The 24346-nt window shown below is 36.0% G+C and overlaps 3 protein-coding genes across 5 annotated transcripts; 2 read left to right on the top strand and 1 right to left on the bottom strand.

Moving 5' to 3' along the window:
- Nucleotides 1-260: 260 nt before the first annotated feature.
- On the bottom strand, nt 261-5482 carry LOC111809694 (transcription factor bHLH157-like). Of its 2 annotated transcripts, none has more exons than XM_023696076.1 (10): nt 5148-5482; nt 4118-4235; nt 3931-4018; nt 3099-3140; nt 2936-2995; nt 1488-2849; nt 1307-1408; nt 1053-1208; nt 840-977; nt 261-744 (listed from the first exon to the last, which is right to left on the bottom strand). In XM_023696076.1, the coding sequence occupies exons 1-10, from the start codon at nt 5182-5184 to the stop codon at nt 652-654; spliced, it is 2196 nt and encodes a 731-aa protein (XP_023551844.1). In that variant the 5' UTR covers nt 5185-5482; the 3' UTR covers nt 261-651. The 2 variants fall into 2 exon arrangements, with proteins under 2 accessions (XP_023551844.1, XP_023551843.1); XM_023696075.1 differs by having other exon boundaries at nt 4118-4207.
- An 8892-nt stretch (nt 5483-14374) lies between these two features.
- Nucleotides 14375-16590, top strand: LOC111810276 (short-chain dehydrogenase TIC 32, chloroplastic-like). Of its 2 annotated transcripts, none has more exons than XM_023696944.1 (7): nt 14375-14555; nt 14631-14871; nt 14976-15055; nt 15138-15294; nt 15376-15457; nt 15538-15625; nt 15712-16590. In XM_023696944.1, the coding sequence occupies exons 1-7, from the start codon at nt 14438-14440 to the stop codon at nt 15948-15950; spliced, it is 1005 nt and encodes a 334-aa protein (XP_023552712.1). In that variant the 5' UTR covers nt 14375-14437; the 3' UTR covers nt 15951-16590. The 2 variants fall into 2 exon arrangements, with proteins under 2 accessions (XP_023552712.1, XP_023552711.1); XM_023696943.1 differs by having other exon boundaries at nt 15373-15457.
- Nucleotides 16591-16652: 62 nt separating this feature from the next.
- LOC111810275 (F-box/kelch-repeat protein SKIP25-like) lies at nt 16653-23612 on the top strand. Its single transcript, XM_023696942.1, has one exon. It carries the CDS (start codon nt 22208-22210, stop codon nt 23327-23329), a length of 1122 nt encoding a protein of 373 aa, XP_023552710.1. The 5' UTR covers nt 16653-22207; the 3' UTR covers nt 23330-23612.
- The last annotated feature ends 734 nt before the right edge of the window (nt 23613-24346 follow it).

The raw sequence follows: 24346 nt of genomic DNA, 5'->3' as shown, positions 1-24346 counted from the left end.
AGCTCAAGCCCATCGCTTACCGATACTGTAGCCCGTTCTGCCAGTCTCGAAGTTTTAGAACGCGTCTGTTAGGTAAGGTTTTCACACACTTATAAGTAATGTTTCGTTCCCCTCTCCAACCGATGTGAGATCTCACATTCCATTCCCTTGAGGGATAGCGTCCCCATCGCACACCGCTGGGTGTCCGGTTTTGATACCCTTTGTGATAATTCAAAGCCACCACTAGCAGTTATTGTCTCCACTTTTAAGAGCTAATTTGATACGTTCTAACTGAATCTTCAAATTAGAGTAATACATCATATATCTATTATTAGTCTTAGCATCGGCAAAGTAACTATACATCTAACGTCCTTAGAAACCCTAATTGCTCACTCAATAATTATTCAAACCAAAAATATTAGATTTCACCTATGAAAATGCTACCTACACTCTTCATCTATGCACATTTACTTTCTACTATACCATGGTCGTTAACTATCCAACTACTTATGATCGAGTTCCTACTCAGATTTCAAAGACATGTTCGTTCTTCGTTCTTTGTTCTTCGTTCTTCGTTCTTTGCTTCGATCCATCACTATTACTACTAACTACCTAATTGAATTCCACTGTTCTTCGTTCTTCGTTCTCCATTTCGATCCATCCCTATTACTACTAACTAGCTAAATCAGCTCCACTAATGTTTGCTTGTTGTAGAAGCTCCATGAGGGACAAGAACACATTTATCCTTGTAATACTCTGGTTAGTCTGCAACACAAAGTTATTCAACATTGATTAGAACTCATTGAAGAGTGTTTGTTTGAAGTAGAATACGAACTCGAAATTCAGTCTCGGTTTCTTACATTTAGCTTCACCTCGACAACGAACTGTGCCCATATCTTGTCCTCTCGAACTTCCATCATGCCTTTCAAAATCGTCAATCCATAGCCACGAATCATGTCGGCTATTTCGAGAAAGAAGCCTCTTTCCTCACATAGCATCTAACAAACACCAATAGAACCACATCAAAAAGAGGATTCTACAATTCAGCACAAGAAGACTCTCAGTTTCCCTACCTCAATGAGCATTTGACCAGGTGAACTAAGGTCTTCGACGATAACCGGGCAAACGATCGGTGTCGTTCCCACTTTATACGCCCAAGTAACCCCGCCACCGCCTCTCTCCGTGGTGCATTTGTCATTTACAGCCACCCCATCATCTTGGTCGATTAACTGTGATTAGGATCCATCACAAAAATTTTACTCGTGTTAGTCAACGGTTTGATGTAAACTTACGAGAAAATAGCGAGGAACGAGAATCAAATATTCACCTTTGGTTCGTGAGTTTCTTTAAGCTTGTCTGCGTATTTCGTAACACTTTGTAAGAAAAGCATGTATTTGATAGTCCGATCCAACAACGAGTCGATGCTACACTGTTTCATCAATCAAAATTATGATATCAAATGCTGCATTTGAACAATGCTCAATTGCAAATATGAACTAGATTCATACCTTTGCACCACTAGGGATAATTCCTCTCAACTCTTTGAGACGATCTTGGATCTGTTGTCGATCCTTCGGTCGGGGACGGTTACTCTCTCCAGGTCTTGCCCTCTTCTTACAAGTCTTCACGGGCTCCTCTCTCTTACGAGATAGTTCTAGGATGGAGCCTCCAATATTGGTGCTATAGCTGTCATCAATCCACGAACTTACCGGTGACTTTGGTATAGCTTCTTTCTTACATGGGAAACGATCAGCTGTGCCCGAAGATTGTATCGGATTCACATTGGTGCAAGGGTCGAGTAATTGGATCGGATTAGTTTCGAACAACGATCTTTCCATCTTTGACCTTCTTGAGGCAATTGATTGATGATTCTCAACACTTGATTTAGTCGTCGAGCTCGTGTTGCTTCGACCGTCTAAAAGCTCTTCGATTCCCAACTCCCAAAATAATCTCTTTCGAGGATGATCCGTTGACCCGGTGGCTAACTTCGAGCTGCACGTAGACATACTGTTGCACCCACCTGAGTAACTCTCATGACCTTCTGTGCCTAACCCCAAACTATCAAACAGCCTATCTTTTGCACCCTGTGTTATGATTGTGTTATCTTGTTCGCTGGATTGTGATGCATTAGTTATACAACTTCGAGCAGAAACAACGGAGGTTTTGCTCGAACCGTCAACGAACTTACAAACTTCAACCAGATTAGACGACAATGTCGAAACTCCTGTGGACTGTGGAAGGTTATCGTTCACTGCTGTTGTTGCTCCATTCGTTCCGTTTTCTGGTGAAGAATCAAACCATTGAAATAGATCGTCAATGAGCGAGATGTCCGGGAGATCCATTGTAAAATCTTCAGAAAGATGCTCATCACAGAAGTCAGGTCGGCTAGTCATGCTTTCCACGAGTTCGCCTTCAATCACAGGAAACCGAGCCGACTGCTGAACATTATCCATACAGAGAGAACCCGTTCCACTTGAGACTGTTGCAATTTTCGAGCTATGGTGTCCATATTCGACCAAGTTTCTACACGAGTCAAGCATGTCAGCGTCCAAATAGCTTGGATATTGAGCATCTTGTTCTCTAATGTTGGACGTTGGCATCGGCTTGGATGAAGCCAACACGGCTGGTTGTTTATCAATTGAAGCATAAGATTTCCCTGCGAAATCTGTACGGCTGTTATTATGCACGGCACCGAGACTCCAATCATCAGAATTCGAAGACATGATGAAGGACGTGAAAAGCTCGTTAAAGTGAAAAATATCGGCGCTCAAAGCCATGGGCATAGTTTTCTCTTGTAAATGTCCACCACCATTAATCACTTGACATAATGATCTCTTTGCATCGGCCAAGAACTCGAAACTTTCCCAGATCTGCAGCAAAAAGAACAAAACTATTCAATCCCAGCTTAACCAAATCAACAGAATTAGAAACATTCTCGGTATGATTATATTATGACCTTATGTGTAGAGCCAAGCTGTATTACTCCGTGTGGATGAACGGGAATAACTGCAACGGTCTGTAATTGATACGAACGCGTAAGCCAACAATGAAATGTTCATCGAAACAGAAACATATAATGTTGTTTTTGTAATGCATCAACAAGAAATAAACAGGCATACCTTTATCCCACAGGAAAATTGTTGTTGAAACTCCATATTATCCTAGAAAAATAGAAAGAGATCTCCAATCAATGGTGTATAAATTTGAAGAGAATCTTCTTTCCTCAATTAATATACTAGATATGGAGAAATTTGTTTTGTTTAATGCGTAATAAATTATAACCACCCAAGCCCCACCGCTAATAGATATTGTCTACTTTGACCCGTTACGTATCGTCGTTAGCCTCACAGTTTTAAAACGCGTCTGTTAGGGAGAGGTTTCCACACCCTTATAAGGTATGCTTCGTTCTCCTCTCTAACTGATATGGGATCTCACAATCCACCCCTCTTGGAGGTCCAACGTCCTCGCTGGCACACCGCTCAGTGACTGACTCTGATAACATTTGTAACAGCCCAAGCTCCACCGCTAACAGATATTGTCCACTTTGATCCGTTACGTATCTCCTTCACCCTCACGATTTTAAAACGCATCTACTAAGGAGAGGTTTCCACACCCTTATACGGAATGTTTTGTTCTCCTCTCTAACCGATATGGGATCTCACAATCCACCCCTCTTGGGGGTCCTGCATCCTCGCTAGCACACTAATCGGTGCCTGGCTCTAATACCATTTGTAACAGTCCAAGCCCACCGCGGGCAGATATTGTCGGCTTTGACCCGTTATGTATCGTCGTCCGCCTCACGATTCTAAAACGCGTCTGCTAGGGAGAGGTTTCCACACCCTTGCAAGAAATGTTTCGTTCCCTCTCTCCAACCAATGTGAGATCTCACATTAAAGACTCGAATCTCCACCCTCGCTTATTGAACTAAAAACACGGGAAACAAACAAGTACCTCAAACATAGAGGGATTCCATTCACCAAACGAAGCATCGGAAAACATCCACCGGTGCTTCCCAGTGAACGCAGCCGTGCCAATAGCTCTGATAAAGCCGAAACAAAAATTTTCAACCTTCAGCTTCAGCAAAACAAACAAAAGAAACACACTCATATATAATGAAAGAACAGAAAGCTTAGCTTACCCTTCACCAAGCATGTGAACTTGTTGAAGCATATTAGCAGCCACCAGCCCCACTTGCTCTTCATACCAAATATCCTCCAAAGTCAACACCCTATATGCATATACACCAACAACACAGCCTATGGTAAGCATAGTGTTGTAACATCACCACTAGACCCGAAAACGATTCTACATTGATAATTTACGGTATATTTGACTTTTTTACGCATATTCTTAATCTTCTCCCACATTAGCGAGTTCAAAAATTAGCACACAACAAGTCGACTAAAGATATTAAGTAGGAATGAAGTCATCATAGACGTTCGAACATATTTGACTTTTTTTACACATACTCTTAATCTTCTCCCCAATTAGCAAGCTCGAAAATTAGCACACAATGAGTCGACTATTGATATTAAGTAGGAACGAAGTCATCGTAGACATTCGAACATATTCAACTTTTTTTACACATATTCTTAATCTTCTCCCCCATTAGCAAGCTCGAAAATTAGCACACAACTAAACACCTATCGATATTAACTAGGAATGTAGTCATCATAGACATTCGAACACACGATCTAAAAGTCATATTCATTCAAATGCAAAAAAATCCAGCTCAATAGAAACTTGTTATATAGTAAACTTTGAGTTCATAAACTCAACAACCCGTAAATTGTGCTTGTTTAATCATAATTTTGTTCGATCCTTTCATCTTTCTTAAGAAAACATTTGAATCCTAAACAAAAACAAGTTCTAAAAACTGTTTTCCTTAGTTTTCAAAACTTTACTTCAATTTTGAAAACATTCGTACAAAGTAAACAGCAAGAATAGTAACTGTTCATAAGCTTACTTTTGAAAATCAAGAACAAAAGAACCAAATACATATCTATATACATATATATATATATGATCTCAACATTCTATTTCTAAACTACAGCCGAACCAAAAGATTTAGCGGATAAGTTCCATTAGTGTTCTTAAATAGGAAGATCAAAGCATATCCAGAAGAACAAAAGCAAATCTCCATGGAAAAGAATGAGAGAGAAGCTTACATGGAGTTTCTTCGATCAAAGCTCCAAAAAACGCCATAGGACCAGTGGTTAGTGCTGCAAATGCGATTAAGAACAGAACCTAACTCAGTTTCAGCCATTGGATTTGAAGAAACCAAAATCAGTAGAGGCCAGATAAGGTCATTCAGATTCGAAGCCACGAACAAGAACACAAACTCGGTCCTCCAAGAACCAAAAATGGCGGAGAGAAATGGAAGAGGGGGATTGAAAGGGGAGGAGTGTGGTTTTATATGAACAAGAAAATGGGTTTGAGATTGTGTGATTTTGTTAGTGTGATGAAAGGACAAAAAGAGAGAATGAAAAAATGGAAGAGGAGCAAAGGAAACACACAGATCTTTCGCTTTTGATTGTTTCCCCCACTTTTTTCTCGCTCTTTTTTTTTTTTTTTTTTTTTTTTTTTCTTTTTTTGCCCTTTTAACCGGCTATACCCGGTGCCTGTGGTCCCCACTTTCTAATAAAATTTTAAAGTGGTAAATAAATTTTTAAAAATAGTATTTTGTATTTTATTTAAAATATATATTTGATTTTTTTTAATTTAAATAATATTTTAAACTAAAAAAATTAAAAAAATATATCTTCAAAAATATTTTTACCATTAATTTTAATTTTGAGTGAAATTTCAATAAATAAATTTCTTTTTAAATTTTTTTTAAATTTTCAAAAATAATATTAATACTCTTAAATTTATAGTTTTTTTTTTAAACAATATTTTTTTAATTAATAAATAAATGTAATGGAATTCTCTATAAAAAAAAATTGCAATAATTATCTAATATTAAAATATAGGAATATTTCACTATGAAAATGATTGAATATTCCTATTAGATTGTTTAATAAATATATATATATATATATTTTTTTTTTTTTGTGATAATTTGATATAAGAAAAATATGTTACATTAATTTTTAATGATTCATCAAAAGGTAAGAAATAATAATACATTAAAATATATGAAATTAATTGATTTCATATTTAACCATTGAATAAAAGTTGATGATTTTGGGGTTAATTCAAGATTTTTAAAAATTAATTAAAAATAATTATTACAAATATCATTAATTGTCGCATTAATCATTGCTATCCCATTTTGAATGTCATTACATATTTATTTTAGAATAATAATTATAGTTGATATTTCTATAATTTAATACTTTTTAAAATTAAAAAATTTAATATTTTGTAATAATCAAATCATTCTTTATAAATGTCTGGCTGATGACTATACGTAAACGAGCCAAAGTAGACAATATCTACTACTGGTGGGTTTAAGTTTTTACAAATAGTATCAAAGTCAGACATCGGGCAGTGTGTCAGTGAGGACACTGGGCTCTCAAGAGAGTCAAAGCAGACAATATCCGTTAGAAGTGAGATTGAGCTTTTAGAAATAGTATCAGGGTCATACACTAGACGGTGTGTTAGTGAGGACGTTAGGCTCTCATGGGATGTGAATTGTGGAAAAACGTAAGACGGACGACGATATGTTAACGGTGAGTTAGAAAATATGTATTTATTAAAAATATTATTTTTAATTAAAAGTAAATATATTTTTATTTAAAAAAAAAGTGAATGGAAGAAGAAGAAAGAAGAGAATATTCCGGGAAGGAAAAAGTGGGCCCCACAATCTAGGGAAGTGAATGATGAAGCGATGAGATGAGTAACATGAAAGGCAGCGAAGGCGGGTGGGGCCCACGATTGTCGGGTCCCACGTGGCAGTCCTCAGTTCCCTTCTACAGTACCTTAAATCTGAAAACTCTAATATATATATATATAAATAATTCCACCTCGAGCCAATTTAAATATTACCATTCCCAATTAATTCCCTTAATTATTATTATTTTATGTACATCGAGATCACTCTCACCCGAGATACTCGTCTCGCACTGCAACACACGTACGTGCCACATGGTAACCCGCTTAGGTCATAGGTTCAAATATGATGGAGAGTTGACATCATATCTCTCTTAAGGTCGAGGCCAAAGTGGCCAGTACCGGGCACATTCCCCCAGCTTAGACGAGAATATTCTGAAACTAATTCTTGTCATAGTGTCAGCTCAGAAAGTCATTGAAGACGATGACTAGTTTAAGTGATAGAGAATGTCGCCACCACTAATTGTTGAGCGAATCGATAATTAATTAGTTTTATTATTAAACTTATTTTAAAATGTAATTTCAACGTCTTCAAATTAAAATATTCAATAAAATGGGATATTAATTCAAAAATAAAATAATTTTAATTTTAATTTTAATTTTAGTATGCGGTTTGACCATCCACCTACCTCCACTCCCACACCACTTTCTTCTCTCATAAATCATTTTTAATTTTATTTTTTCTCTTTTTTTAATTAAAAAATCTTTTTTTATTTTTGATATGATTAATGTTAATTATAATTTTTAGTTGTAATCTCAATTTTAGATTTTAAATTAGATTTCTTTTTATTATTAAAATATTAAAAGTTTGTTGATCTTCCTTTTCCCATGCATGCTTACTTTTTTTTTTTAATTTTATTTTTTAATTTTATTTTAATTAAGGTAAAAAATAAAAACTTTACTGACAACTCAAGCCTACCCAGCTAGAAGATATTGTCTTTTTTGAACTTTTTTTTTTCGGGCTTCTTTTAAAACGTGTCTACTAGGGAGAGGTTTTCGCACCCTTATAAATGATGTTTCGTTCTCCTCCTCAACCGATGTGAGATCTCACAAAACCCTAAGCCACCCACCCGAGAAGCTAGTTGCTAGAAAGAAAAGAAGCGAGGAGGAAGAAAGCTGTGTAGAAGCAAAGCTTCCCCTGTAGTCGTAATACTCGACTTGTCCCTACTTTGATTAAAAAAGTCACTTACTATTCCCGATTTTCTTTGATTTCCACAAAGTTTAACTGATTTAGGCATATGGGTCTCGACTTAAAAGGTTAAAAATTCGAATTTGAGCCGTAAAAAAAAGAAATTAACGGGTATGAAATAGAATTAATAGAGTGGTAGCTAGGTAGGAGGGAATGTAAAAAGTGGAAACAAATGATTAAGAAGGAATGAGGGGATGATGGGTGATGCTTACACAATAAAACATACTCATTTTGTTCAATTGGTAGATAACATTTTAATCATTTATGTTATCTCACCCAACTTTATATATAATGAAATCAATCCCACCCCCTTTGTTTTTGGGTTTGAAATAGAGAGAGAGAGAAAAAAAAGTGATTGAGAATGAACATAAAAGGGATAAAGGAGCTAGGGTTGGTCAATAACATGAATTTCTCTCGAGAATTTACTCGAGCAGGTTGCCACAATGTGCATAAGGAGCTAGGATTGGTTCATAATATGAATTTCTCTCGAGAATTTACTCGAGCAGGTTGCGAAAATGTGCATAAGGAGCTAGGGTTGGTCCATAGTGAGAATTTCTCTCGAGAATTTACTCGAGCAAGTTGCCACAATGTGCATAGGGAGCTAGGGTTGGTCCACAGCGAGAATTTCTCTCGAGAATTTACTCGAGCAAGTTGCCACAATGTGCATAGGGAGCTAGGGTTGGTCTATAGTGTGAATTTCTCTCGAGAATTTACTCGAGCAGGTTGCCACAATGTGCATAAGGAGCTAGGGTTGGTCCATAGCGTGAATTTCTCTCAAGAATTTACTCGAGCAGGTTGCCACAACATGCATAACGAGCTAGGGTTGGTCCATGGAAGAATATGATTGAGAAATTGCGTGAATTTCTCTCGAGAAATTACTCGAGCAGGTTGCCAGCCACAATGTGCATAAAAAGCTAGGGTTGGTCCATGGAAGAATATGATTGAGAAATTGCGTGAATTTCTCTCGAGAAATTTACTCGAGCAGGTTACCACAATGTGCATAAGGAGCTAGGGTGAGTCCATGAAAGAATATGATTAAGAAATAGCGTAAATTTCTCTCGAGAAATTACTCGAGCAAGTTGCCACAATGTGCATAAGGAGCTAGGGTTGGTCCATGGAAGAATATGAATGTGAAATAGCGTGAATTTCTCTTGAGAAATTACTCGAGCGGGTTACCACAATGTGCACAAGGAGCTAGGGTTAGTCCATAGAAGAATATGATTGATATATAGTGTGAATTTCTCTCGAGAATTTACTCGAGCAAGCTGCCAAAACATTCGTGCCTAGTAATTTTGCACTGTTGGATGCACGGGAGAGAAACTATAAAAGTATCTCGAGTATGCATCCGATAATATTATTACGGGATATGCAAATTTTAGAATTCACATCTAACGGTTATTATGATGTAACTTTCTCTCTCCCGAGATCTCTTTTTAGGGTTAAAGGAAAAAAAAAAGAGAGCATAATGTTGTTCCCTCCATACATTACAAGCTTCATCATGCAAATGAGGTCAACTCCACCTTTTTGCATTCAATTCTAAAACACTTGGATTTTATTTTCATGTTGTTAAGCTTTAAAAGCTTGCTCCATTTTGCCTTATTTCAACCCATCTTTACTTTATTTTTCTCAATGTTTTGTTTGCCTCATTTTGGCTTACTTTTTGCCTTTTTCTTTACCACCTACTCCAAAACGCTCCGTATCATTTCATGGGGCTCGGGTTAAAGTAATGTTCAATTTTAATGTGAAAACGAGCTGATTATACTTTTTGAGTTCAATCGTTCATCGACTTTTAAAATGGTCATAGATGTTTTATTCACTGAACTATGCTCAAATTGGACTGACTTCACACAAGTCAAACAGTAAATAATTTAAAGTAATGTTCAATTTTAACGTGAAAACGAGCTGATTATACTTTTTGAGTTCAATAGTTCATCGACTTTTAAAATGGTAATAGATGTTTTATTCACTGAACTATGCTCAAATTGGACTGACATCACACAAGTCAAACAGTAAATAATTTTTCGTGTTGCAACTCTTATCTTGTCACATCGTGTATTGTCTTTGCAACGACCATCGATCCTCGCCATTTTGCACGAAACCCAACTCGTTTACATCTTTATTGCATAACATACAAGTCCTTGAGTTAAAAGGAAAATGGGGAGAAAATGGTAAGAAAAGTGATAGGTGTATAGTTGTATGATTTTGGTAAAATCAAGTGCATATTAGTGTGGTAAGAGGTAACCATGCCAAAGGTATAATAACATTAAAAAAGCGTGCACGCCTCTCGGTGCTTATGTACCAAGATGCACTCGACCTAGTAGCACGTATTTTTCTTGTCCATGGGTTCGTCCATGCGTCATGTAAGCATCTTCTTAAAATTATTAGCTAGTAACAGATGTATTAGTGTCGAAGATACATTGAAATATTTAAAAATTTTAATGACCCAACGAACACTCCTAGAGATACTAACATAACTTCACAACCGTTAAAATAATATTACCCTTTTACCGATTAGTAATTTTACGTCGGTTTAAATTTAAAACGAGCAATCATTTTCACGACCTAAATTATATTTTTTTTAATTAAAAAATTGACAAATAATGGGAAATAAATAATTGAGAATGGCCATATGGGGTATCTTGAAGTTGAAGAAATAGTGTAGAATGTTGTAGAAAATATATATATATATATATATATATAATTGCAAAAGGAATCTAATGTCTTTAATGGAAGAAAAAGCTGACAATACAAGACAAAGAATGCTTGCTTGCCTTCCCTTCACATTTATTATTTTTTTATATAATCCATTCGAGCTCAAACACACGGTCGTCTAAGTCAGATATTAGCCTCAATTGCTCGAACAACGGTGGTCTATCCAACATTGTTGGATAGGGAAATGAAACATTCTTTATAAGGGTGTGGAAACTTCTCCCGAGTAACGTGTTTTAAAATCGTGAGGCTGACAACGACACGTAACTGGCCAAAACGAACAATATCTGCTAGTGGTGGACGTGGACTGTTACAAATGGTGTCAGAGCCAAGTTTCGATCTTGGGCCCCGTGAATTATGGAACAAAACATTCCTTATAAGGGTGTGAAAACTTCTCCCGAGTAAACGTGTTTTAAAATCGTGAGGCTGACAACGATACATAACTAGCCAAAATGGACAATATCTGCTAGTGGTGGACGTGGACTGTTACAAATGGTATCAAAGCCAAGTTTCGATCCTAGGACCCGTGGGTTATGGCCAAAACGGACAATATCTACTAGTGGTGGACGTGGACTGTTACAAATGGAATCAGAGCCAAGTTTCGATCTTGGGACCCGTGGGTTATGGCCAAAACGAACAATATCTACTAGTGGTGGACGTGGACTGTTACAAATGGAATCAGAGCCAAGTTTCGATCCTGGGACCCGTGGGTTATGGAACAGAACATTCCTTATAAGGGTACGGAAACTTCTACCGAGTAGACGCGTTTTAAAACCGTGAGGCTAACCTCGTCGACGCCTAGTACAACAAAGCATTCTCGGCCCTCGTCCACACCCCTATTTCAATCCCCATTTTTGTGAAAATTTTCATTTAATTTTATGAGAACCGGGTCGATGATTCATTAACCATTGAGATAATTATTATATACCGACCATTTTGTCACTATCGTAAATGTGGTCTCATTCCTTGCAATCTAGGGTTTGTAGAAGGAGGCCACCATTTTCCACACACCACATCAATCCAAAACAAACCAAAACCATGTGTGGCCCTTCCCTACCTTTAGTAACAAAAAGCCCTAATCACTACTATATTCTATTTCTCCCACATCCTCTCTTTTGGACCACTTCTCCCACTAACTCGGATATTATTTTTTTTCGGTTCAATAATACGTGCATATGAAAATTAGGGCATCAAAATTTTTACTCGAGAATCTGTATTCTCTTACCTAATTGAACTAGACTCGAGCAGGTCCATAAATTTGATGGGTAACAGCCCAAACCCACCGCTAGTACATATTGTTCACTTTGACCAGTTACGTATCGTCATCAGCCTCACGATTTTAAAACACATCTAGTAAGGAGACGTTTTTACACTCTTATAAAGAATGCTCCGTTCCCCTTTCCAACCAATATGAAATCTTACAAACAGGTAAGATGCAAAATTACCAAATATTGTGAGATCCCATATTGGTTTGAGATAGTAACGAAACATTCCTTTATAAGAGTGTAGAAACCTCTCACTAGTAGACATGTTTTAAAACTGTGAGGCTGACGACGATACGTAACGAGCCGAAATAGACAATATCTGCTAGCAGTGAGCTTGGACTGTTACAAATGGTATTAAAGCAAGACACCAAACAGTGATAATATATAGAAAAAACTATCATGACACTTATTTTTGGTCAGTATCATTAAAATCTGAATTAATTCAAACCTTTTTGTCTTTATGGAAAAATTTAATTCCAAATCATATCGAAAACTTTTAAAAAGTTTAAATATGATTTTTATTTTTCAATTATAAGGTCTATTTTTCCTCTTAAATTTTAAATTTTAAATTTAAATTTATTAAAAATTAAATATTTTTTAAAAAAACTAAATTATTGCCACGTCATTTCATATCTAATTTTTAATTTTTAGTTTATTTTTTTATCATTTAAACGGTTTTAAAAAAAAAATTATTCGTGTGAAATGAGAGAGAGAGGGAGGGAGGCGGTAATTTTGAGGGGGGGAAGAAGTGCCGGTTATTTAGGTGACAAAGAAGGGGGGCGGTTCAGAAGAGTGTTCGAGTGTGGGCCGGCCTACTGGACCACCTGTGGTCCCCATGAGTATCCTACTGCCACGCCATCCATCATGATTATTCTAATTATAATTACTATTATAATAATATTGCCGTGACATAAGAGACGCGCGGAATGATGTGCTGTCAGTTTCATTTTTTCTTTTTCTTTTAGGGAATAATGATGTTTTTTATGACGTCATCTCCTCTTCTTTTTGTCCTTTTCCTCAACGTTTTCTAATTTATTTTTTTAATTCCACATTCGATGGGCTTTTAGAATAAATATGGGCCTACGAGGCAAATTTACATAATTGCCCTCCTTTACGAGACTCGGGTTCGTAAGAAATTATTCGAGAAAACTACCATCGTAATAAAAAAATTACATTATTGGACATATACATATTTTTTTAATCTACTTTCGAGAGTTAGTCACGTTGTGGTGACCTTATTGAATATGGTTCCCTAACGTTCGGTTGACTCGTGAAGACGAGAATTTTAAATTGGTGAAGAAATTAATGGAATTGAGCTCTTGAGTTGAGACTTTTAGTCTGAGAATTTTGAGTATCGTTTTTGTTGTTTTTAAGATTTCAGACAATTCTTGTGATAAATTATATCTGAATCATTCATTCAAGTTTTGATAATGTTCAAGTGTGAAATGACTCAATTTTAAATAAGGTTTCAGATCTTGGCGGGAGGGTGGGCTTAGTTCATAACATTTTGGGCTGGGCCTTGTTTAAAATGCCTCTTTTTTTTTCTATTTTTTTATTCTATTTTGTCTCTCAAGTTCGGGTCGCTATATTTCTTAGAAAGGTGTAGGACGGGAAAGTTTTTTTTTTTTTTTTTTTTTTGTCTCCCTCTTATTTTAATTATTTCCCACAATTTTTTTCTCATTTTTTGAATATTTTTTTTAAAAATATTCATTTAAAACAATTTTTTTAAATGAAAGCTTTCTAATTTTCAATATAATTTTTATTAAAAAAATTTAAAACATTGAAATAAATCAAATATTATTTCTTTAAATAAAAATATAATATATATTCGACTTAATTTATAAAAACTCAAATTTCAATATTAAAACATATACTTCTACAACTATATATATATATATATATATATACACGCACACACAGTGAGATCGAGTGAAACAGGGTTCGAATTTGACGGAGTCGAGGATTGAGAATATAATCTCCATTTTCGTTCCCATTCAGCTAACGAGAAGAAATTTCTCTCCATTCTCTCCCTCATTTCCTGTTTAAACAGTAATTTTCTAACTAGTTCGGACGAATCGTTCAGGAAACGACCTAAGAAGATAAGTGAACATCTGTAATTACTAATATCGGGATGAGTTTAAAGCTATGTTATAAATATTTAGCAAATATAGAATGAAATTAAGAATAATAAGGTAGATGGATTATTTGGAGTATGATAGATTACGTGTATAAACGTGTCAAACCAAATATGATATATTTGTCTTATTTTTGTTTTTTATTACACTAAACACCAAAACAGAAAAAACTAATTATAGTTAATCGAGGTGGATTCGCTTCTATTTTCCCTAAAAAAATATATTTTAAAATAATTAATTAATATTATTTTCTTTAATTTCACAATTTCGTATTCCCCAAACCAAATTCAAAACGTCTCCTCGAAGTCTCGCGCTCTTCCATTTCCATGCTTGAAATGTTCAAGTACCTCGTCGGTTCCGCTGGAGCAAGCGGCTACGGCTCCAAATCCACCGCCGAGGAAGTCAGTGAATCTTGTATGAACTCCATCACCGCCATAGTCACAGGTTGTTTTTCCGGATTTTGATTCTGATTCCGTTACATTTCGTTAGATTCTCACTCGCTAACAAATTTTGGAGCAGGAGCGACGTCGGGAATCGGAGAGGAGACGGCGAGAGTCTTGGCCAAGCGCGGTGTAAGGATCATCATTCCGGCTCGAAATCTAAAAGCCGCTGAGGAAGCGAAGGCGAGAATCGTGTCGGAATCGGATTGTTTTGATCATTCACGAATCACGGTTATGGCTCTCGATCTTAGCTCTGTGAATTCCGTCGTGAACTTCGTCTCCAATTTCGAGTCGTTAAATTTGCCTCTTAATCTTCTCATGTAATTCACTCAAACACGTCGCTAATTCACTCTGCTGTATCCAATGATCACACGATATTTAATTTACCGAAGAAACTAAAACTCAGTTTCGTTCTAATTTTCAGAAACAACGCAGGCAGGTTCTGTTACGAACATGCGTTTTCTGAAGACGGAATTGAGATGACTTTCGCTACTAATTATCTTGGCAAGAACATTACAGAGCAATTTTATTTTCATCTCCTTTAATCACGAGGCCTTTTACCATTATTGACGAACCGATGATGCAGGTCATTTTCTCTTGACGAAACTTCTATTGAATAGGATGATAGAAACCGCCAAATCGACAGGAGTCCAAGGCCGAATAGTGAATGTGACGTCCAACATCCATAGCTGGTTTTCGGGCGACATATTCGAATATCTCGGCCAGATAAGCCAGAAAAACAGGTATGAATAATGATTAATTTCCCTTCGCTTATGCATTACTGGCGGTTCGATCATAGCGACAGCGATATTTACTCGCAGCAGAGTGTACGATTCGACACGTGCTTACGCGTTCTCCAAACTCGCAAATGTCTTGCACACTGTTCAACTCGCTCACAAACTCCAGGTTCTTCAATACATCACATTCATTGCCATTTTAATTGAATGATTTCACGTCCGCATTGGATTTTGACACAATCGAAACAGGAAATGAAGGCGAATGTTACGGTAAACTGTGTTCATCCAGGCGTTGTGAAAACCAATTTGAACAGAGAACGTGAAGGCTTCGTCACAGGTACGAACTACCAAACAATTAAGCTCCTGCATGGAGATAATCGATCCAAAAAGTGTATACAGATAATTAATTCAATGAGAATGCAGATTTGATTTTCTACATGACGTCCAAATCAAGGTTGTTGAAGACAATTCCGGAAGGTGCAGCAACAACTTGTTACGTAGCCACGAATCGGAACGTGGAAAATGTGAATGGAAATTACTTCGCGGATTGCAACGACCAAGGAAGTTGCGAATGCAAAACGAAATCCGCGCATTTGGCTGAAGGCCTATGGTCCGCCTCTGAAACAATCGTCTCCACACTTACCGGTAAGCCTCAACCCTAATCTCAACCATTCAAATGAATCAATTGGATTGTGTTCTTTACTGAGTTCAAATAAATAATAATCTTTATAAAAAATGGTTTAAATTCGAATTAAATAAAAAATATTAAAGGGATATAAAAACGAAAGGTTTAATATCACACGCACACAGAAAAAATAAGAAAACCCGAACCAAACCGTTGTTTCTTGGTTGCTGATCCAAATCCGAAAACCTTATAATTGAACCCTTCAATCCAAGGTTATAGTTTTATAATAATTTAATTTATATATATTTTTTAAAAATTAAGCTTTTATAAATACTGCTTTTTTGTGTCTAATTTATAAATTAGTATTTTCCACACTTAAATCTTTGTAAAGGCTAAGGAAATTTTTGAAAAATATTTGAAGTAGTTTTATTTTATTTTTGTGAAATTTTGTTAGGTTTACTAAGTGAACCATTCTAAAAGAAAAAACTAAAAAATTGTATAAAAATTATTAATAAATCGGCCCAACAATATAGGCCACCCACCCATTGAATGGTTCAGTAAACCGGCCCAACTAAATGGACTAAGGCCAGCCAAGAGACCAGACCACTTTTAATCAAATAAATAATAAGAAAAATATTAATTATAAATTTAATCTCTAAATTTTGATTTATATTTATTTGGTCCTTAACTTTTTAAATTACCAAATTAATACATTAAGTTTCAAAAAGTTTTAAACACACACTTGAAAAAAAAAAAAAAATAAAAAAAATAGATAGATCCATTTTTATAAATTTTAAAGTAAAGGGACAATAAAAGTTGAAGGACCGACACTAAATTGAAAGTGTAGAGATTTATAAGACACTTTTAAAAATTTAATGACACAATTGTTTAGGTATTAAACTTATAATTTAATCTAGTTAGGATACTAACAAATTCAATCAGCTCACAATATATTAAACTTTTAAAAGGAGCGTAAGACATCACAAGTCGAAAACTAAGCTTCAAGTTCAATAAAATCACTACCCTTTCAATCACCAGAAAACTTCTGTCCCCCTCCAAAGTCATCGTCTTATGGACCACATGCATATTGTTAACCAAAAATAATAATAAGAACAAGAAATTTTTGTTTGATGGATAGATACCAAAATTAAACTTTGATCATAATAAAAGATTTATTTAGAAAAGACATGGATTGAAATACCTAACATTAAGGTCTGCTCAATTTAATTAAGATATAGGTTATATTTTTATGTAGTAAAAATATAGGATATTTGAAAATGTACCTTCAAAGGTAGTACAATGAGATGGACTTGAGATAAAGCCTAGTACAACCTTTGGAATATTGGTGTTGATAATAATAATATTAACCTTTTTTGTTCGAATTCCATTCACTTTATACGGATTCTCAACTTTTAAATCAAACTTTTCTTCCTTTGATGCTGCCTGTTGTATATTATCCAAACTTTGAATTTTTATTTGGTTTATCATTTTAGAAATAGCTGACCTTCTAAATTCTTTAAAATACCTTAACAAAATGTATATTAACAATAATTTGATATTACTCTATTTAGATAAAAACTTTAAAATTTTGTTTTTAGTTTCTAGAGGTATTTATATGATCTATATGATCTGAAAAATATATTAGTTCGAACTATCCAACTTAAACTATAAAAAAATAAGTTAAAGTTAATCTTTTTTATTTGGATTGGGTTCATTTTTTGAAAAATAGGAAAATTAGCATTTTGTATTGTTGGGTCAACTCGAAAATAGGATTATAACCTAAACCTGCCCTACTTATAAAATTATTATGAAAATTAGAAATATTTGATGTTTGTAATTAATATCATGTATTGTGACTAGTAAATATTTTAAGTATATAAAATTTTAGTTATTAATATAACTTGTATTATAGATAAGGACGATTCTTTTTTAATAATTAAAAAAAAAAAAAAAAAAACTTACAATCTAACTTAACCCAACAATCTTACCATCTAACTTAACCCAAGAGGATTAGGTTAGGTTTGGTTATGAACTTAAGTTCTCTAGTCACATATCCATCCAACCAAAAATTCCCGCTTAGTTTAAAAGATCTATGCAACCCAACCCATATATATTCCTATTAACTTCACCTAACAAAATATCTTGAACTAACGGAGATGTTATCCCTTATCTTTGTATCATGATTGATATATATATATATATATATATAGATTTGAGGAGATAGCTAAGAATATATATTAATATCTAATTATAGTTTCAACATCATCTTGATAAAGCATAAATAATTATTGGGTATTGGGTTGTGAAACTTTTATAGTTGAAGTTTGATGGATTGATTTAATATTAGGTTTTAAAAGCATGAAAATAAATGCATAAAGCTGGTACGAACTTAGGAATGCATACATATAATTACAATACAGAAAAAGTTGAGTAACAATAAAGAATAAAAGTAGTGGGAAGTTATTATAAGCCTTTTTGATAAATAAAAAAAAAACACATTACTTTAAAGAGCAGGAACATTAAATAATTAAAGGTGTTGGTGGTGGTGGGGTGAGGTAGGGGAATAGCAAATTGCAGTTAGACAGATAGAGCATTTAAAGGGGCGGTGGAGTAGAATGAAGCCAGGGCCCACTAGAGCAAATAGTAATAATAATAGTTATTAACAACCAAGGAGTAAAAATTTTCACATTTTACCCTTTCTATTTGTATAACCCAACTGATTACCTCCTATGGACCAAATTTCTGGCAACTATATATTATGTGTATATTACTTTTTACCATAATATTTGACGTTTTCTTCTGATATTGTAGATCCAATCATGATTTGTTTTAATATATTTTTTTATTTTTCATTTATATAAATCAAGAAATAAACCCAACAATTTTGTCAATATACCTCATATTTGAATTTTTATTTCTAGGTCTTAAAACTTTTTATTCAGGATGAATTTACCTTTGAGTTGTTGGGTTGAATTTTTGATAAATGGAAAATTTAGATGAGTTTGCAGGTTTATATATTTTTTTTTGTTGGGTTGAAAAATAGGTTACAACCCACTTCTACTTTTTAAATGATTATAAAGATAGAATATTTGACGTCTGTAGATGTCAATGATAGGGGGTGACTTGTGAATATTTGATATCTGAGTCTTATGAGATTTTAGTTATTAATATAACATATAGGATAGATAAGTAAGATTTTTTTTTTAAATAGTTAAAAAAGAGAGCAACTGACAATGCAACCCTAAAATAGAGGGTTAGGTTGGGTTGGAATTATGAACTATATTCAGAGTTGCTTGAATAACCAACTCAAGATATATTCAAAGTTGCTTGAATAACCAACTCAAGATATATTCAAAGTTGCTTGAATAACCAACTCAAGATATATTCAAAGTTGCTTGAATAACCAACTCAAGATATATTCAAAGTTGCTTGAATAACCAACTCAAGATATATTCAAAGTTGCTTGAATAACCAACTCAAGATATATTCAAAGTTGCTTGAATAACCAACTCAAGATATATTCAAAGTTGCTTGAATAACCAACTCAAGATATATTCAAAGTTGCTTGAATAACCAACTCAAGATATATTCAAAGTTGCTTGAATAACCAACTCAAGATATATTCAAAGTTGCTTGAATAACCAACTCACGATGCAACCAGGAAATAGAGGGTTACATTGGGTTGGAATTATGAATTCTATTCAGAGTTGAATAACCAACTCACAATGCAACCCAAAAATAGAGGGTAACCAACTCACAATGCAACCCGAAAATAGAGGGTTAGGTTGGGTTGGAATTATAAACTCTATTCCAGTTGCTTAAATAACCAACTCACAATGCAACTCGAAAATAGAAGGTTGGGTTGGGTTGGGTTGGAATTATGAACTCTATTCGAGTTGCTTAAATAACCAATTCAAAATTTTAAGTTTCAAAAAATTTTCCCAAATCTTCGATGGTTTCGCTTTCCTACACTAGTAGTTCAACCTTTCTAATGTAGGCTCGTAGGTCTAACCAACCTCAAGTTTATAGTAGTCTCTTTTGCCCCTTCGCTACTACAAAAGCTAATAGAAAGTAGACCTCTACCTATTACTTCATATGTAGGGCTAGCTGAGCTTTATTTTAAAGCGATAGATAAACAAGACTCAATCACACATGAACAGATTCTTGGGTGGAATCTCGTTCGCAACAGATTCTTGGGTGGAATCTCGTTCGCACAACTCACCCCTCGATACTCTTCACCTATCAATTCATCCCCAATAGTATACTAGTTTAACCCAAGAACCAGGAGAATAAATAGGAGAATACTTTATTGGGTTAGATACATGTAAATCTTAGGGGAAAAAAAAGAAAGAAAAAAGGGACCACATGAAAGGGGAAGAAGAAGCAGGCACGCTTCTGATGTCATGAATAAGGCAAGGTATTACACGACAAAATCAGCTTTTTGATATTTATATTTTATAGTTGACAACGCCCACTTTTTTGGCCGTTCAGAACTGTGGTTGTGTTTCATTTAAATCCAGAGTTAAATAATTTAAAAAGTGATAAATGTTAGTATATCTTAGTATGCGGTAAAATTATATATAGTAAATTGAATCATATATATCCTGTAAATAGAGTTTTGAATTATATATAGTAAATTGAATCATATATATACTCGTAGATAGAGTTTTGAATTATATATAGCAAATTGACTCATATATATCCTCGTAGTAGATAGAGTTTTGAATTATATATAGTAAATTGAATCATATATATCCTCGTAGATAGAGTTTTGAGAATGTACTTTCTATTATGTATATTTTCTCTTCTACATTCTTATACATACTCATCAATATAAATTTGTGTTCATCTGGATCGAGTGTGTGGATAGTTTGATGTTAACGGTAAGAAATAGGAATACACAAAATAAATGGAGATGGGGAGAGGCGTTGGGGAAAGGGTAGCATTTACAGCCACATCCTGTGCAATCCCCTTCGCCCAACATCACTGTTATTCAACTATTTCTCTCTCTTATTAATGAGTTTAGGGTGAGTATTCATAAGCAGGGCAAGCAAGCATAGCCATCCTTTCCTTCCAAAAAAAAACTTTTATAATTTATTCTTATGCATTACGTCTCTGTTTTCTCTCTCTCTCTCTACATATTAATTGATTGGGATTGCAATCTAACCACCCCACCCTTCCCTTCTCGTGTCTTCCCCCTTCAAAGTCTTCCCCTTCCCACTTATACATTTAAGACATATATATATATATATACTCGTTCACAATGGACCATATTCTGTTCATAATATTAGGAACATTCTGAACATCTATCTATTAGGTTCTATCGAGGCATTGGATCTTCCTATGTCCATGTCATATGATTTATGGACTATGTATTGGATAACAGGTGTATGATCTAACTTTCGACCCACTATATCCATGCTGTTTGAAACTGTCCTTGAAAAATCTATTTCGAGTATGAACTTAGGTCTAATTCCTGTTTAAATGAGGAATGTGGGAAGAAACTAAGAGAGATTTGTTTCTTTAGCTAAATGGGGTTGGGAATAGAGATTATATACCTCGACCCCTTCCCTGCCCAAATTCTCGTCTATTCTGCTCACTTTATAACGTGTGTTATGAAATATTATGTTGCTAAAATTTGAGTTTTTGTAAATTTTATTAAATATTATATTATGTTTTTTTTTAATCAAATGTTATACAGTAAACTCTGCTCCTGTTTATACAGTAATAAATGAAATTTTTTGCAAGGATGGGGACGGAGAAGGCTTTTCCGTTCCCGTCTCGCCTTATGGACATCTCTATTTTCACTAGGATTAGATGATTATTTAGTCCTCGAGGTTTCGAAACAAGGAAAGATTCACATGTGTATGTATAATTGTATTATAAATAAAAACTATATTATAAAATTAATAGTAAATTGAGTATATTTGACTCAAACCCATAATAAAGCCAATTAAATTCTTTTATGGGTTTGTTTTTTTAATTTAATATGTAAAGATAGAATTCATAATTTTAGGAGAGGGCTAAATTGAAAATTTTGTAAAAGATTAGGGACTATTGTGTAATTATGTAATATTTATGTTATACATATATAAAAGGCAATATTTGGGGCTTTCAGAGAAAAGTGTTGGCTTTTCGTATCTGCCGAGTAAAGACTTTATGCCGTCCAATGAAATGATCCAAACCCAAATTCAGAGATGAGCGGCGCCACCGCCACCCGTCTTGTTCCCCATCCCCTTCTCCTTCTCCAGTCCATCCGCCGCCGCCGCCGCCGCCGCCATTAAACCCCTTCTCATGGTCACCGCCGCTGCTCCCACCCCCAAGCGCAGTAAACTGGCTCTCCACCCTCAACACCACCACAACCGCCCCTCTCCGCCGCTTCTCCCGGGCCTCCCTGATGACGTGGCACAACTCTGCCTCTCCCATCTTCCTCCTTCCCTCCTCTTCTCCGTCTGCCGGTCATGGCGGCGCCTCCTTTACTCCCCTTCTTTTCCTCCGTTCTTCTCCCTCTACGCCCTTCTCTCCTCCTCCCCTGATTCCATCGATTTCTTCAACTTCGATCCAATCTCTTCCAAATGGACCTCTCTCCCTCCCCATCCTAATCCCCCCTCTCTACAGCTCTTGATCCACCACCCCTCTTTCCTCTCCCGCCACCTCCCCGTTCAGTCCCTCGCCGTCTCCGGCCACCTCCTCCTCTTAGCCGCCACCACCCACAACCTCCTCCCCGCCCTTCCTCGCCCTCTCCTCTTTTCCCCTCTTTCAAATTCCTGGCGTCTCGCCCCTCCTCTCCCCACCCCTCGCCGCTGGTGCGCTGCCGGCTCTCTCCGCGGCTCTGTCTACGTCGCCAGTGGAATCGGCTCCTTCTTCTCCACTGATGTCGCTCGATCCGTCGAGAGATGGGATTTGAAACCAATGGACGGTGGCGCGTGGGAGAAGGTGAGTGGGCTTAAGGATGGGAGATTTAGCAGAGACGCCACTGATGCTGTTGGGTGGAGGGGGAAGCTCTGTATGGTGAATGTGAAAGGGGATGCGCGGAAAGAAGGGTTGGTTTATGATTTGGAAAGGGATGAGTGGGAGGAGATGTCGGAGGGGATGATCGGAGGTTGGAGAGGGCCGGTGGCGACCATGGAGGAGGAAGAGATGTATGTGGTGGATGAAGTCACCGGAAGTCTGAGAAGGTATGATCCGGAAAGGGATTTCTGGGAAGAGGTAACGGAGTCAAATCGGCTGAAAGGGGCGGTTCAGATGGCGGCCGGCGGCGGCAGAGTATGCGTGGTGTGCAGCGGAAGTAGAAGGGAAATCGTGGTGGTGGATGTGGTAGCGTCGCCACCGCGGCTGTGGGTTGAGGCGACGCCGCCGGGGATGGAGGTGGTCGCCGTCCACGTGCTGCCCAGAATGAGTGCCCCAAAGTCATGATCGTCCGTCGGTAACAGCCAGAAAGGGATTTTTTTTTTTGCGTGTTGTTTAATAAATTGATTGAAAAATAATATCGATAATTTAATTAATTGATGTTTTTGTCTTTGGAAAGGAAAGGAAAGGAAAGGAAAAGTGGAGATTTGTCGGTTTAGAGAAGAGCATTTGCTATCCACTCTTCAATGCATCAACTCCCGATTAGGGAATATTAATTTTACTGTTTCTTTTTTCTTATTTTGAAAATCATTATTCTAATTACAAAACCAATCTTGGATGATTTATTTTATTCTATTTTATTATTATTTTGTTTTCCTATTCAATAATTGTAAATAGATAATCATATTATAAATTTTTGAATATGAATGAGAATTAATGTGAAGAAAATTATTTGAATCAGTTCTCTATCCATTCAACTCAACTCTCTATTTTTTGGATAGGTTGAGTTGAGTGCTCCGGATCTCTATTTTCCAAGGTGGATTGGGTTAGGTACTGGACTCAATGGGTAGGTTGAGTTGAGTGTTGGATTGTAACACTAATTTTAAAAATATTAACGGGAATTTTTTTTGTTTTTAAAAAAATTATAACTCAAACCCAATCGAAGATTTATGTACACACTACTACAACTTTTTGGGATTTCTTGTAACAACTTAGATACGCTGCTAGCAGATATTGTTCTTTTTAGAGTTTCCTTTCAGGTTTTAAAAGGCATCTTGCTGGGGGGAAGGTTTTCACACCCTTATATGGTTGGGGAAGGTTTTCACACCCTTATATGGTTGGGGAAGGTTTTCACACCCTTATAAATTGTTGTTTGTTCTCCTCTCCAACCAATGTGGGACATCACAATCCACCGCCTCCGGGGCCCAGCGTCCTCGCGGGCACTCTTTCCTTCCTCTTTGTTCTCCTCTCCAACCAATGTGGGACATCACAATCCACCGCCTCCGGGGCCCAGCGTCCTCGCGGGCACTCTTTCCTTCCTCCAATCGATGTGGGACCGCCCTCAAATCCACCCCCCTTTGAGGC

Source organism: Cucurbita pepo, chromosome LG14 (genome assembly GCF_002806865.2).
Source record: "Cucurbita pepo subsp. pepo cultivar mu-cu-16 chromosome LG14, ASM280686v2, whole genome shotgun sequence".
Taxonomy (NCBI): domain Eukaryota; kingdom Viridiplantae; phylum Streptophyta; class Magnoliopsida; order Cucurbitales; family Cucurbitaceae; genus Cucurbita; species Cucurbita pepo.
The sequence above is the reverse complement of the archived record's forward strand: the minus strand, read 5'-3'. Positions and strand labels throughout refer to the sequence as shown.